We start from the raw sequence: 16,045 nt of genomic DNA, 5'->3' as shown, positions 1-16,045 counted from the left end.
ACAGTTTTCTGTCGCGAGGGAGGCGAACGGCCGGTGGGTGGGTGGAACCAAACGCGCGCCGCGCGAGCTGAATATTTTGCTCTTGCTTCGGTGCCCGATCATGCCGAGACAGCGTGATGCCAGCGAATGCAAGTCAGCGCGTCCCGGTTGCGGCATCGCCGGAGAGGCGTCGTCGGCTTGTTAAATAACGGCTGCTCTGTAGTCACACCCCCGCTTCACACTTCACAGACCGTCCTCAGGAGGTCAGTCAACCGGCGAGATGTTCCGAGCCATGCAGATCGTCCTCAGGGGAAAGAACCGAGCTGGGCTGGCGGTGCCCAGTGGCTTCGCCGGCAACCGTAGCTACTCCACGGCCCCGAGCTCCCAGCGGCTGGTCGGTAAAGTGGCCGTGATCACTGGCGGTGCCAGCGGCATCGGCAAGGCCACGGCCGAAGAGTTCGTCAAAAACGGCGCCAAGGTCGTCCTCGCCGACGTCCAGGACGACCTTGGCCACGCCCTGGCAACCGAGCTCGGCGCCGACTCGGCATCCTACACCCGCTGCGACGTCACCGACGAGGCGCAGGTCGCCGCGGCCGTCGACCTCGCCGTGTCCCGCCACGGCAAGCTGGACATCATGTTCAACAACGCCGGCATCCTGGGCTCCCTGGCGCGGCCCCCGCTGGCCTACCTCGACCTCGCCGACTTCGACGCCGTCATGGCCATCAACACCCGGGGCGTGATGGCCGGGGTCAAGCACGCGGCGCGCGTCATGGCGCCGCGCCGCGCAGGCAGCATCATCTGCACGGCCAGCATCGCCGGCGTGCTGGGCCAGCTCACGCCGCACCCCTACAGCGTCTCCAAGTTCGCGGTGGTCGGGATCGTGCGGTCCGTGGCGGGGGAGGTGGCGCGCTCGGGCGTGCGCGTCAACGCCATCTCGCCCAACTACATCCTCACGCCGCTGGTGGAGCGCATCCTGGAGGCGTGGTACCCCAAGGAGGGCAAGGAGGAGTACCGCCGGATCGTGGAGAGCGACATCAACGAGATGGAAGGGGTGGTGCTGGAGGTGGAGGACGTCGCCAGGGCCGCGCTCTACCTCGCGTCCGACGACTCCAAGTACGTCAACGGCCACAACCTCGTCGTCGACGGAGGCTTCACCGTGGGGAAGGCGCCCAACATGCCGGCGCCGGCTCAGTGAAGGACACGACCATGCGGAAGTGCAGCGACGCATGGGGGCAGCCTGGTCGATCGAGGGCAGGCCAGGGCTTAGAGTTTGGATTTGGCGTGCTTTCGTAGGTCCAATGCGTCAATATACAGTTAATAATATTCAGAGTTCATGAATTTCAGTTCGAAAACTACTGACCAAGAAGAGCCTCGATCCACGGGGTTTATCTTGGCCGAGCACATGTTCCAGCCGGTACATTTGGAGTGAAATTGATCGAACATGGTAGGATAGATTTATGTTTGCAGAGATAATTTGCAACTTTCACAACTTTCTTCATACCGGAACTGGACTCGTCAATCACGTTATTACACTGAGAGATGAGCTCAAGGAATGCACCGATAGTAGCGTAGCCAACTTAAAATGAAAGCAATATTCACAACAAAAAGTCATAAAAATAATCACGGAGCTAACATGAAACGGGTTCGTTTAGGCAGCACAAGTAGTGCTGAGGTTGTACCAAAAAGAACAAAGGCCGCGTAGTATTTGACGTCTCCGTCCTATCTAGACCGGCCACCATGCGTCAAGTGTGTGCTGCTCAGTCAGTTCCCACCGCACTCTGGAGTCTGGACTGTACATTTCCTATGGCGTTTGGTAGCTCGGAGCCCACTTGGCTCACATTTGGAGGCACGCAGCTAGGTTATCTAGATTTTTAGCCTCTTTTGTGTTGTGTATGAATCGGTTTTTAGAATACATTTGGGCCGGGTTTTTAAAATACCTTTCGATCAAGGGGTGATATAACAAAGAAGAACTGTGATATGTATATCTGGTACCACATATCCCTGCATGACCTACCAACGTGCTCTTTGTTCTACGGTTGGCTTACACGTGAATAGTGGCATTTCTCCGTGTGGAGGCATGCTATGACTTCCTTTTGGCTAACATAGGGAGGCAAGAATTTCTGCTTTGACGAACATCAACACTTCCTTACCCCGGATCATAATTTCAAAGTGAGACAAATGGATACAAGAAAGGTGTTCTTGTCCATGCTCCAAAACCACGTCCGATGTTTAAACCCGAAATAAAGGGGTAGTTAGTAGCTCTCTGGCCGAAATCCAATGGCATTGGTTTTGTCGGATATGGCGAGACACACAAATGGACCCACATTCCATGCTTCCGAGTTTCTTTGAGCATCTCGAGCTTCCACACTACATTTATCTAATGCACACTAAAAATAATATTGACGAGGCCCCTTGGAGGATAATCATGGACACTGGAAAGATGAAGGATAACATTAGGACTAGAATAAATCAACAACAATGGTGTCATAGGCCAAAGATGAACTTGCAACCTCTTGGAGTCAAAACGCCTCAAGTGATATAAGACAAAGGCCTCATTCTTCCCTAGACGGCCCGAAAGGAGGGAATCCCAGTGTATCACAGTGGACTGCCTTTTCTTTGCTGGTGGATACGCAACTAATTCTATGATGAGAGTGAACATGGAAACTTTGCGAGTATGAGCGGGCTCAAGAGTTATGACTATCATGTACTGGTTGAGCGGATAATGGCAATGATGATTTGAGGCAATGTCGACGAGGAGACTTGGCGAGTGCTAGCGGAGTAGAGCCTTTTCTTCCGTCACCTTTGTGCTAAGGAGTTAGATCATAAAGTTGTAGACAAGATACATGCATGAACATGCACCTGAGTTATTTTGCAAGCTAGAGATGCTCCTTCCACCAGGGTTGTTTAATCCGATGTAACATATGATCTTGCATCTTTCTACGAGGCAAAAAGGGGTTGTAGTTTTATTTTGGCTAAGAAAAATCTTAACTCCATTCATCTTGTGAGAACATGTAAACCTTACCTGCGCATGCTTGATTTGTAGGCCTATGAGCAGGCTTGTGTGCCTCTTCCTCGTCTTCCTCATCTTCCTCCTTTTAGCCACTCGTGGGTAAGTTGTCTTGCGTATTAATTCTCAACCTCTCCATCTTACTGCATAATGTGTGTTGCCCTAATGTTCATATTTTTCCATGTTGTAGGGACAACCATCGGCAAGAACCAATGGATCCAATAATGCATCGCTTTGTGGGTCCGGAAATCTGGATGAAACCCACATGATGACTCCTACAACGGATCACCTTCTCCTGGATAATCTGAGCCTCGCCCGGAAGCATTGACTTCAGGCTAGTTATTCTATCCTTGTGCCTCTCATGATTCTAGGTTTCTGTACATATACATCATAGTTAGCTTTCTCTTTTCCATACATAGCAAAATTTAATAACTAGCATCACAAATAATCATGTGAGCACGTGTACAATTTTATAACTTGTGAAAAAATTGGAACTCAAGCATGTTAGGTGTTCTCATATACATCATGTTTGAACTTTAAAAAATTGAAACTCATATATATCATGCTTCTCATATACATCATGTTTGGAACTATAAACCCTGAACTTATGAAAACTTGAACTTGTGAGACTAGAGTCACTAGACATGTAAAAAAATTGAACTTGCTATTGTCAAAATTTTAAATTGTGCTTTGTAACTTGTAAGATGCACATGAAGGACAATGTCGATCTTCGTCGTTGTGCCCTACATGTGGAATTTGTGTTGATGGTCTTCGTGACCATCATGTTTGATAGAATATGGACATGCAAACATGTGGCATGCACCTTGTGGACTCTATGATGTTATGCAACTTGTTGTGGACTCTATGTTGTTATGTATATGTGTTATCACCAGATTTTGGCCAAATCAGGAGATGGGCCGTAAGTGAGATGGGCTTGAAGGATATACGCGTGGAGGATCTCTGAAGCGGCCTGACACGAAGAAGTTGGGCTAAATTGCCTGTGTATCTGTATTATAGTAGATCGCATCTTAATTTGGAAGTTAGAGTTTTACCTGTGCACGGTTAGGTGCACGCCTGAATTAGAAAGTCCCCCGGACTATAAATATGTATCTAGGGTTTATGAAATAAACAACAACCAACGTTCAACACAAACCAATCTCGGCGCATCGCCAACTCCCCCGTCTCGAGGGTTTCTTCCGGGTAAGCACCATGCTGCCTAGATCGCATCTTGCGATCTAGGCAGCACACGTTTATTCGTCTTCCATGCGTTGCTCGTATCGAAGCCTTTTTGATGGCGAGCAACGTAGTTATCATAGATGTTTTAGGGTTAGCATTGTTCTTCGTATCATATGCTATCGTCGTGCAACCCTTAGGCATCTAGCCGCCCTTACGCCTGTCACGGGTGTAAGGGCGGCACCCCGCTTGATCATTGTTTAGTAGATCCGATCCGTTATGATTGCTCCTTGTTCTTCAAGGATTAGTTTAATATCTGCATTGTTAGGCCTTACAAAGGGTTGGAGGATCCAGCGGCGTGTAGGGTGTAGTTTGCTAGCCCTAGACAGGATGTTCCGGGGATCAACCTCATGTTGGTTTTTAGGCCCTGTCTAGGATCGGCTTAAGATCACCGTACGCGAGCGCGAGGCCCAATCACGAGTAGGATGTTCCGATTTATGCGGTGAAAACCCCAGATCGTAGTAGGTCGTTTTAGCTTTATCTTGATCAAGCAGGACCACCATCTGATCGTACACCTCGTACGTATCATGGGTGGATCGGCTCTTTGAGCCGATTCACAGGACAACCTGAGAGCCGATCGATGCTCGTATTTAACGTTTACGTGTATGCCATGCAGGAAACTAAGCGAGGCATCATCCAACACCTTCCTGACCAGGTATAGGTCAGGTGGCACGCCCTTGCACCAGCATCGGACGTGCGTGCCGGAGGCTTTGCGGGCCGTCGCTCGGAGGGACCAGGGCCAGCCGCAGTCCTGGGAGATTCCCGGCTCTACGGTGTTGCCCGTCGCTGCCCGCCGGTGGGTTTCTGACCGCAACACATTCTGGCACGCCCGGTGGGACGATCTTCGACATCCACTTCATCACCATCTACATCTGAGATGGCGGAAGGCACTCCGGTCAAGTACGAGGATCTGACTGAAGAGCTCAAAAAGAAGCATGATGAGATCAAAGCAGTCCTCGAAGCCGACCTCATCGGCTCTTTCCACAGAACCCGCTCCCATGGCATCAGGTGGAAAGGGTTCTCACCTGAAGGCGCGCTCGATGGATTGGACCTGTCCTCCCCGTCAGAAGAACGCACCAGGTCGCTGCGTCAGGAGATCAACTTCATGGTGGCTCATTCGCTGCACCGCCACTCTGAGAGCCTGGTGAACACTTTGGAGCGTGTCGCTCTGCGCGTGATCCAGGAAATCATGAGCCATCAGTATTCTCCGTCGGGACCAGCTCTGGGGACTTACCAAGGAGAGATGCCACTCCAGTCCCGTCCGCCGCTGCCGTTCGCGTTGGCAGCACCAGAAGTGCCGAATTCATCGGCATACGTCGTCTACAAGATTGGTGGTGACCCTAGTGACTACCAATTCTTACATGAGGCGCCCAAGGAGATCCCCCACGGATACACGTGCGCATACGTGCCAGACTGCAGTAACTGGGCACTCTCAAACCAGGCTGCAACAGCAGGGACTTCTGGAACAGCAGGAGGAACGTCGGGAACAGATCTTGAGAAGCAGACGTGGCTAGCTAAGTACGCCACTCCGACAAACCTCCAGAGCTCAGCTCCTGCAGTTGGCTCAGATCTGAAAAAGCAAGCATGGCTGGCTAAGTATGCCACCCCGGCGAACCTTCAGAGTTCGACGCCTGCAGCCATCACCGCGGATCAGATTTGTACAATTCTGAAAGACCGGTTCGGCATGATGCCGAAAAGGAGGACAATCGGCTATTCCAAGCCGTACCCCAATGAGTACGAATTGATCCCGCTACCACCCAAGTATCGGCTCCCTGATTTTACAAAGTTCAGTGGATCAGATGGTTCCAGCTCCATCGAGGAGGATGTATCCTCCAACAAAAATAGCACGCACGGGTCCATCTGCAAGGGGCAACAACAGTGGTGAATCATTAGAGCTAAACCATCTCAACTGGGACATAAGAGCTTCTATAGCTGAGTTCTTCCATCTTTCAACTCGGCTAGAGGCAACCATCTACCACATTTCCAGGGACATCAATACAGTGGCACATGATTGTGCCCAACAAGCTTTCATGCGGTCTCAATGTCAACCTGAATTCAGCTGTATCAACTTAGCTCATAGAGAGCGCTCCTGCCCTGTTCTTTCCCTGTTGCAGAACTTTTCATGCCAGGGATTTGTAATCAGCTATGTACTTTGCACCTAATCAATGAAATGGCGCCTCAGGCGCTCCTGTTGTTCAAAAAAAAAAAATCTCATCCGATCAATGCAGATCGAACGGGCGAGAGACAGGAGCACCGCGTAAGACACCACGGTGCCCCGTCACGAATTAGATTTCAGGTTTCTTAGAACCACCACGCACAATTTTTATTTAGCTGAATAAGAGATAATATAGAAAGCAAATATTTCTTGTACTAAACTAAGGGATGATCCCTTTAGAAGATAAGAGAAGACATTTATCTCCATTGCACCATATATCTTTCCTTAGTAACATTACTTTTTTCTAGAATTTAATTAATTCTTATTAGTTGCGAGAATAGCAGTAAGAAATGGTGCATTCTATGTTGAAATAATTAGATTGCCTAGATTATTCTAACAATTTTGGTTTTGGTTGAGTTGCCTAATGCATCAATTTTATATGGTATCAAAGCCAAAAGACTCTGCTGACCTAGTATTAAAGAAAAGAAAAATGCGACCTTTTACTAGTTCAAACTCACCTCTAAGGACTAAAATAGCCTATACGAGGTGGGGAGAGTGTTGAAATAAACATTTTACCTAATACCTTTTACTAGTTCAACACCTTAGGTTGACATAACTATTGCATCTCAATTCTATATTATACATCGTATATCTATATTACATTGTCTAAATGATAGGGAGAGCTACTTAGAAAAAAGCTTGTTTTCTCTCCTACTTTCAAGGTAATGCCTGGCAAGTTGGCGCTCGTGCCACGTTCCGGCACGGGGCGGCGTCGCCTCTGGTCATGTTAAATAACGGCTTCAGAGCAAGTACAATAAGGTACAGTCAGCTGGCTATAAGAGATAAAATATTATAAATTTGCTTAGTTGGAAGAGAGAGATTAGGAGAGAGAAGAGGAGTGGGCTCTTATCTTGTAGCCAGGCTCTAAGCACGTGCTTCCTAGGCACTATGTGAGACTAAAAGGTGGGCCATGTATTGTAAAAGTACTACACTTTTATAGCTCACTATTGTATATGTTGGCTCTAAGTTAGCTATAGATGACATGGCACTTGGCTTATAGCTAGCAGCTGGCTACACTATTGGAATTGCTCTCAGCACGCGCACAACCGCTTCACACTTCACGGAGCAAACACAACTCCAGCTAGCTGTAGGCCTGTAGCGTTGCTCGGTGCCAAGCTGACACGGGAGATCAGTCAACCGGCAACATGTCCCGAGCGATGCAGATCGTCCTCAGGGGAAGGAATGGAGCTGCCGCGGCGCTGCCCCTGCCCGGCATCGCTAACCACTGCAGCTACTCCACGGGGTCGACCTCCCAGAGGCTGGCCGGGAAGGTCGCGGTGATCACCGGCGGGGCCAGCGGCATCGGCAAGGCGACGGCTGAGGAGTTCGTCAGGAACGGCGCCAAGGTCGTCCTCGCCGACGTCCAGGACGACCTGGGCCGCGCCCTGGCGGCCGACCTCGGCCACGAATCCGCGTCCTACACCCGCTGCGACGTCACCGACGAGGCGCAGGTCGCCGCGGCCGTCGACCTCGCCGTGTCCCGCCACGGCAAGCTGAACATCATGTTCAACAACGCTGGCATTGTGGGCGCCCTGGCGCGTACCCCGCTCGCCGACCAGGACGTCGCCGACTTCGACCATGTCATGGCGGTCAACACCCGGGGCGTCATGGCCGGGGTCAAGCACGCGGCGCGCGTCATGGCACGGCGCCGCAGCGGCAGCATCATCTGCACGGCCAGCGTCGCCGGCGTGCTGGGCAGCGTGGCGCCGCACCCGTACAGCGTGTCCAAGGCGGCCGTCGTGGGGCTCGTGCGCGCCGTCGCCGGGGAGATGGCGCGCTCTGGGGTGCGGGTGAACGCCATCTCGCCGAACTACATCGCGACGCCGCTGGTGATGCGGCTCCTGGCGGAGTGGTACCCGAAGGAGAGCGCGGAGGGGCACCGGCGGACCGTCGAGGCGGGCATCAACGAGATGGAGGGCGCGGTTCTGGCGCCGGAGGACGTCGCGAGGGCGGCGCTGTACCTGGCGTCCGACGAGGCCAGGTACGTCAACGGCCACAACCTCGTCGTCGACGGCGGCTTCACCGTGGGGAAGGTGCCCAACATGCCGGCAGTACCAGCGGAGTAATTAGGATTTAGGAGCCTCCCAACGAATAAATTGGTTTATTCACCTGGTTCTTTGTGTTGTGTCGCTGCACGGGAGCAAATCGAGCATCCATTCCAGTAGATTTGCATGTACTCCCACGGGACGGGAATACCATTCTTCCTCATGTCATGCACCGATTCCGTGCGGGCATATCTCAGTGTATCTAGGGATGATAATGGTACTCATGACCTACGTATCCATCTGGTAAAAACTAATAGAACTATAGGTATGGGATACAATATTATTCATGGGTTTGTAAATGAGAAATAAATACATTATCATAATCATCAGGTAGAGCCCTTAATCATGCTTTCACCTTGCTAGGATGAACCTCATGTTTTCCGGTCTCACGATCGCTAGTGGGTTAGTGGGGCTTAAACCCCTACTTAGGATCGCTTCACCTTCTATCATAGTTTTTGATCAATCTGATGTGTTGTAAGCCCGGATATTTTTACCCACGGGTACCCATTTACCCCGTCGGGTGACAGGTATGGGAAAAACTTGTACATGTTGACGGCTATGGATACGGGTGACGAGTAAGATTACGAGATGATTCTACCCGTACGTATACCCTGTGGGTGCCATCCCTAATTATATCTATCTCTAGACCTTGGCCTTCAACTACAGATTATCCTAATTTGAAACGATGGTTTTGAATACCCTTTGCATGTTCCTTGTCCACTTAGTGATTGTTTCCTGCAGATGTTTCTTGTCAGCATATCTCGCACCAATTGAGATGATGTTCATGTTGTACTCCCAGGTAGAATCATAGCGGTCATCCACGATCATTGCCTCCGACAAATCTTGGTTCCACGAAGAGGGGATCGGATCCTCCTCCACGTAGTTATCTGAATTATCGGATTCACTAGATTTATCAAAATCAATCTCATCATCCACTCCATCCCGGTCTTCCTCGTCCATCATGTTCTGCATCTGCTCTTCTTCTTCGTCACTATCAACCTCGCCACTACCATCATGACCACCTGCTGCATGACTACTCTGCCTAGATTGGAAACTAATGCCTCCAGCATCAGAAGTTTAACTGCTCTGGCCTCGATGGAACTCACCCTGCCTTCGTGGGAATTGATCTCCATCGCCACGAGAAGCATTAAGGCCACGGGTGAGTTCCTCTGCGTTCGCACATTTCTAACCAGTGCACCCACTGAGAGGTCCGCTCAATCGGCTTCAACTGCCAGATTTGGTACTGGAGCTGCTCGACAAAGCATGGACACCCACAGTGGAGATTAAGCCTGAAATTTACGATCAACTACTCCTTCAACTGACAAACGAGCCATGTGTTTGGGTTTGACAAATGCAACTCCTCGTACTGGAACTCGCTCAAATCAGCTCCCATTGGACTTGTTCGGACTGTGCCATTACCGTAGTAAACAACAAATTTTAATCTATCAGACATATCTGCTCACCTATACAAAATACAGACTTGTCAAAAAAACAAGCATCTACCCTCCTAAATAAATAAAAATACAAACGACGACCAACTACGTAAATATTTTCTACCGGTATCTAAATCAGTACCTAATCCGACAAGCTAACAAACACAACATGAATTACTATACCATCTAGTAGCAAGGATTAGGGTTTACGCTTGAAGCGTGTGAAACAACTCTGTTAGCAACCTAACCTCAGAACTGCACCAGTTCCTCCACTACGCAGCATCACAACCACCACTAGCAGCAGCAACACCACCTACAATGGCACCACCACCACGACCAGTTCCAACACCACCACCACCTCCTCCTCCAACAGCACCTCCACCAAAACGCTCCCAAAACTAACCCACCTATAGATCAGGTGATTCTACAACATTTGATGGTGAAATAACAACAAAATGTTGGGCAAATCGTTGTTAAATGAGGGAAAATAGAAGTGTAGATGAGAGCAAAAATGAGAGAGCTGAGCTGAGAAGAGGCGAAGGCGTGTCGGCAACATCGACCGAGGATGTTTTAACCGGCCCATTCTACTAGGAGTGCTCGACCCTGATTCATGGGCCTCGGGATTCTGCGTCCCGACAAGCCTGCTGCTCGGCAGGCCGACAGGCGCGCAATGCTTTCTCGGGTTCCCTGAGCCCGACACGGCGCACTCGCGGAAAATGAGGCCGATAACGTGCGGCAGGCGTGGGCCACGCCAGATTCCCCCGCTACTCGGGTTCTCTGTCCCCGAAATTTTAAATTCGGGGTACTTAACGCCGAGAGGGTATTATTGCTGCAAAATCTTGAAATCGTATATTATTTGTAGAAATAACAAAAAAATGTATTATTTAAAAAAAACGCCACGATTGCCATGCCCTTCCTTTTTTTGCATTTCTTTGTCCCTTGGCTAATGTTGTAATTGCCTTCTATAATATTTACCAACCGTTCTCTGGTTGAGCTACAAAAAATAAGATTAAAGCACATAATCTGCTTGCATCGGGTAGTTTGATTACAGCAGGTAATCCATTGCAAATGATGATAGTACAAAACTTTATTCATTTCTTGAATGATATTCCTTACTGTTCATTAATTCCTCAATTCAGAGGTGATGACATGTTATGTTTTGAGATATGTATGCATATGTTTATGTAATGTCTGGTATATGTAGGCGGAGAGGGTCCTAGTTGAGATGAAGACAATGCGGCACAGGTTCGTCCTTCGTGTCGGGTGATTGGCGACTTGCAGCAACAACATTAGCAAGCACATGTGGATTGTATTTTTTGTGGTGCTCCTCGATTCCCGAGACACTATTTTCATGGTGAAAACGTAAGAACTGGTCTTCATTGATTGTGCCTGGCAATAGTCATGCTGAAGATATTGTTTTGAAAAGTTGGGTTCTCTACGGGGTGAAAACCCAAAATCTTCAATCGGGCTATGAGAACGCTTGAGTATTGTTTCCTTCTTGGGACGTTTTTGTGTGGAGAATCTAGTTTGTAATTGTAGTGTTGTCTTCGGTGGTGATTACAGTGCTACTTGTTGCGAGTGGTTCATCACCGTGACAAAGCCTTTGTTTTCCTTTAAATTTTTTTTTTTTTTTGCTTTTTTCTTGGCTATGTGCATATCCTGGTGTCTTTCAACATCTTGTTGGTGCAGATGATACATGTAATTGGTATCGTTTTGATATTATTATATTTCTTTACAAAAATGATACTACATATAAGCCAGGAACAAGCTATTTTATTTTAGAATAGCGTAGCTTAGGGTAGGACAGATCAGGTGACATGCTATAGGCATGTCACCGATGAACAGTGCCGTAACATGCGCTCCAGGCCGTTGGATCGAAAATGGATAGACAAGATCAAGTACTGTAGCGATGCACTGTAGATTTATCCCAGCGATGCACTGTAGATTGTCACTGTAGCGGCTACTGTTCATGTTCATCTGGCCATCCATTTTCAATCCAACAATCAGAACATGATTGCATGTCACAGCTCTGTCCCTTAGGGTATGCTCTTCTTCCCCTTGTCGTGACTCGCGAGACTTGATTATCATACCTGTAAAATCGATCCAATTTGAGTCTGAATTTCTGTGTGCATTGTTGGATCCTGTCATAAGGCTGGTGCCAATGCACCGCCCCGCTCTAGCCTCGCCACGTCAGCTTTTTCCTCACTCTCACCCCACTACTCTCACCCCACTCTCACCCCACCTTGCCAATGCATGGGCTATAGTGAGAGCTCTCACTTCTCTCTCCTCCACATCAGCTTTTCTCTCTCCTCGACATTAGCTTTTCTTTTTCAGATTACAACATTAATAATAATGCAAGGAAATTATTTTATGGAACTAAAATTGTTACCGATTACATCATAAAAAGAAATTACATAAAAATTTGAAAAAATTACATAAATAGTTGAAAAAATTACATAATCTAGGCATTATGAGCCCACACATGCTCTATCAAATCTTGCTGGAGCTGTGTATACACCGGTGAGTCCCTTATATCGTTGTCCATCTGAATCCTGGCTGCTAGGCTTGGTGGTGCATGGTGGTGTATTGCAGGACCGACATTGGACTCAACGGTCTCATAGGTGTGCTCCAAATTTGTACCACGCTCATCGTCGATGATCATGTTGTGCAGAATGACACATGCACGCATGATCAACCCAAGAGTACGCCTCGAGTACGAGCATCCCGGAACTGCTAGAATGTTGAACCTAGCCTTCAGCACTCCAAAGGCACACTCGACATCTTTGCGCCAAGCTGATTGAGCAGCAGTGAACATTCGCTGCTTTTCACTTTGTGGAAGAGTAACACCTTTCATGAACACCGGCCGGGAGGGGTAGATGCCGTCGGCAAGGTAGTAACCATAGTTGTACTCGTGTCCATTCACCGTGAAGTTCACTACGGGTGCTTCTCCCCTAAGCACGTCCGTGAACAACGGCGACTGGTTGAGTACATTGAGGTCGTTGTTGGACCCGGCCACTCCAAAAAAGGCATGCCAGATCCAGCGATCATACGACGCAACGGCTTCTAAGATTATGGTAGGGTGTTTGATGTCTCCCCTTGTGAATTGACCAGCAAAAGCCGCTGGGCAGTTCCTCCACTGCCAATGCATGCAATCGATGCTCCCTAACATGCCCGGAAAGCCACGCTCCTCGGCTTTCGCTAACAGACGCTGAGTATCCTCGACATTTGGTCGACGGCAAAAGTGTTCCCCGTAACAGGCAATGATGCCTTCACAGAATCTATCTAGACAATCGATGAAGTTTGTCTAGCTAACTTAAGCCACTCATCTATTGTATCTGCAGAGGCTCCATAAGCTAACGGACGCAAAGCCGCGAGTACACTTTTGCAGGGGAGAAAAACCAGCACGGTTGAGAGCATCATTCCTTTGGGTGAAATACGGAGAGTATTCACCCAATCTATCCACAATGCGCAGGAAAAGGGATCGCCTCATCCGATACCTTCGCCGAAAGAAGCTCGGAGGGTAGTTGCAGTCGTCGGCGAAGTAGTCCTCGAACAGCCGATCGTGGGCACCAAGACGATCACGTCTGATGAACTCTCGGCGACGTCGCGGCCATCTTGGCTCCTCCTCCTCGTTCAGCATCTCCTCCTCGTACTCCGCCTGGAATGCAGCGATCAGATCACCCTCTATTCCGTCGCTCGAAATGCTGGACGAAGACATGGCGTTGAGAGGAGTGGAAATGGAGAGTGGAGGAGATGAAATGGGTGTGGAGTGAGTGAAACCATATGGAGGTATTTATAGAGGGGGGCTGAAATTTTAGGGTTTTTTTGAAGTACCAACGGCTACCCCAACGGCTAGCTGAGGTGGACGAATCAGATCGCGCCACCTCAGCCACTACCGCCCCTCTCTCGCCCATCTCTCGCCCGCTACCGCCCGCTTCTCGCCCCACTCCCGCCCGCCTACCGCCCGCTCTCGCCCGCCCTCTCGCCCACCCCCCTCTCGCCCCGGCCCGCCAACGCGCCGCCCCGCCTCACGCCCCGCTCCCGCCTCACTCACGCCGCCAACGCGGGCGGTAGCCGGGCGGCAGCGGGCGCTACCGCCGGGCGACCCAGCCACCGTCTACCGCTACCGTCCCGCCCCACTAACGCCCGCCTCCCGCCCCGCCACGGGCGCTATCGCCCTCACTGGCGCCCGCGTTGGCACCAGCCTAATAAATGTTTTGTGACGCAGATCGAGATAATGTTTTCTACGTACTCTTTTTTGTTCGATGAAGCAGATGGAGACAGTTTTGTGACGCGGGGGATCCCAAACGCGTGCCGCACGAGCTGAATATTTTGCTCTAGCTTGCTTTGGTGCCCGCGCTAAGTCAGCGTCGCCGTACTGCTAAATAACGGCTACTCTGTAGTTGATTGAGTCATACCCCCGCTTCACACTTCACCGATCGTTCTCAGGAGGCCAATCAACCGGCGAGATGTTGCGAGCGATGCACATCGTCCTAAGGGGAAAGAGCCGCGCTGGGCCGGCCATGCCGCGCGGCTTCGCCGGCAACCGTGGCTACTCCACGGCCCCGAGCTCCCAGCGGCTGGCCGGGAAGGTGGCCGTGATCACCGGTGGAGCCAGCGGCATCGGCAAGGCCACGGCCGAGGAGTTCGTCAAAAACGGCGCCAAGGTCGTCCTCGCCGACGTCCAGGACGACCTTGGCCACGCCCTGGCAACCGAGCTCGGCGCCGACTCGGCATCCTACACCCGCTGCGACGTCACCGACGAGGCGCAGGTCGCCGCGGCCGTCGACCTCGCCGTGTCCCGCCACGGCAAGCTGGACATCATGTTCAACAACGCCGGCATCCTGGGCTCCCTAGCCCGGCCCCCGCTGGCCTCCCTCGACCTCGCCGACTTCGACGCCGTCATGGCGATCAACGCCCGGGGCGTCATGGCCGGGGTCAAGCACGCGGCGCGCGTCATGGCGCCGCGACGCGCAGGCAGCATCATCTGCACGGCCAGCATCGCGGGCGTGCTGGGCCAGCTCACGCCGCACCCCTACAGCGTGTCCAAGTTCGCGGTGGTGGGCATCGTGCGGTCCGTGGCCGGGGAGGTGGCGCGGTCGGGCGTGCGCGTCAACGCCATCTCGCCCAACTACATCCTCACGCCGCCGGTGGAGCGCATCCTCGGAGGCGTGGTACCCCAAGGAGGGCAAGGAGGAGCACCGCCGGATCGTGGAGCGCGACATCAACGAGATGGAAGGGGTGGTGCTGGAGGTGGAGGACGTCGCCAGGGCCGCGCTCTACCTCGCGTCCGACGACTCCAAGTACGTCAACGGCCACAACCTCGTCGTCGACGGAGGCTTCACCGTGGGGAAGGCACCCAACATGCCGGCGCCGGCGCAGTGAAGGACACGACCATGCGGAAGTGCAGCGACGCATGGGGGCAGCCTGGTCGGGGGCCGGCGAGGGCAGGCCAGGGCGTAGAGTTTGGATTTGGCGTGCTTTCGTAGGTCCAATGCGTCAATTAATATACAGTTAATAATATTCAGAGTTCATGAATTTCAGTTTGAAAACTACTGACCAAGAAGAGCCTCGATCCACGGGGTTTATCTTGGCCGAGCGCATGTTCCAGCCGGTACATTTTGATAGGAACCTTGATTAACACCACGAGATTCTCCTCAACAGATCCCCACCAGTAATTTTAATATCCAGGAAACAAGTTCAAAGTAGCAGCAAGAGGAAGGATTAGAAGCAACGGGGGAGGAAGAGAAACAACAGGGAGAGATACAGGAGTGTTTCCTCTGTTCGTGGCTTCCAAAAGCAACCATCTCCAGGAGGCGAAGTTGTTTAAGTAAACGTCACCGAGTCGATGGCACTGCTGACGATCACGTCGTCCATTCCGGTCCAGAGAATCGTGCGGTCCTGCGCTTCTCCCGCTTCGACTGTCGGAGCTAGGCCACCTCCTCTTGGGTCCCTTTTGACAGCATCTCCCTTTCCTTCTGCCGTCGTGCACGACGGCCAAGCCTACGGGTAAGGTCCATGACATTCCCCCGTTCTTGAGAGCCGGCTTGTCCCCAAGCCGGTGCGTCCGGGAATCGCCGGAGTAAAACCTGCTCATTCTCCCATGTAGCCAAAGCATCAGATAATCCAGTCC

General features: G+C 51.1%; 2 protein-coding genes and 1 pseudogene across 2 annotated transcripts; all 3 read left to right on the top strand.

The window, feature by feature from the left end:
• Positions 1-259: 259 nt before the first annotated feature.
• On the top strand, positions 260-1,174 carry LOC124679216 (momilactone A synthase-like). The gene has a single exon (XM_047215014.1). It carries the CDS (start codon positions 260-262, stop codon positions 1,172-1,174), a length of 915 nt encoding a protein of 304 aa, XP_047070970.1.
• A 6,358-nt stretch (positions 1,175-7,532) lies between these two features.
• LOC124679296 (momilactone A synthase-like) lies at positions 7,533-8,500 on the top strand. Its single transcript, XM_047215082.1, has one exon. The coding sequence runs from the start codon at positions 7,580-7,582 to the stop codon at positions 8,498-8,500; it is 921 nt and encodes a 306-aa protein (XP_047071038.1). The 5' UTR covers positions 7,533-7,579.
• A 5,881-nt stretch (positions 8,501-14,381) lies between these two features.
• On the top strand, positions 14,382-15,297 carry LOC124678703 (annotated as a pseudogene).
• Positions 15,298-16,045: the final 748 nt, after the last annotated feature.

This window comes from Lolium rigidum, chromosome 7, assembly GCF_022539505.1.
Source record: "Lolium rigidum isolate FL_2022 chromosome 7, APGP_CSIRO_Lrig_0.1, whole genome shotgun sequence".
Taxonomy (NCBI): domain Eukaryota; kingdom Viridiplantae; phylum Streptophyta; class Magnoliopsida; order Poales; family Poaceae; genus Lolium; species Lolium rigidum.
This window is presented reverse-complemented; position numbering and strand designations above follow the sequence as displayed.

Coding starts and splice junctions, on each gene's coding strand:
- LOC124679296 (XM_047215082.1), top strand. CDS start 7,580: ATGTCCCGAGCGATGCAGATCGTCCTCAGGGGAAGGAATGGAGCTGCC.
- LOC124679216 (XM_047215014.1), top strand. CDS start 260: ATGTTCCGAGCCATGCAGATCGTCCTCAGGGGAAAGAACCGAGCTGGG.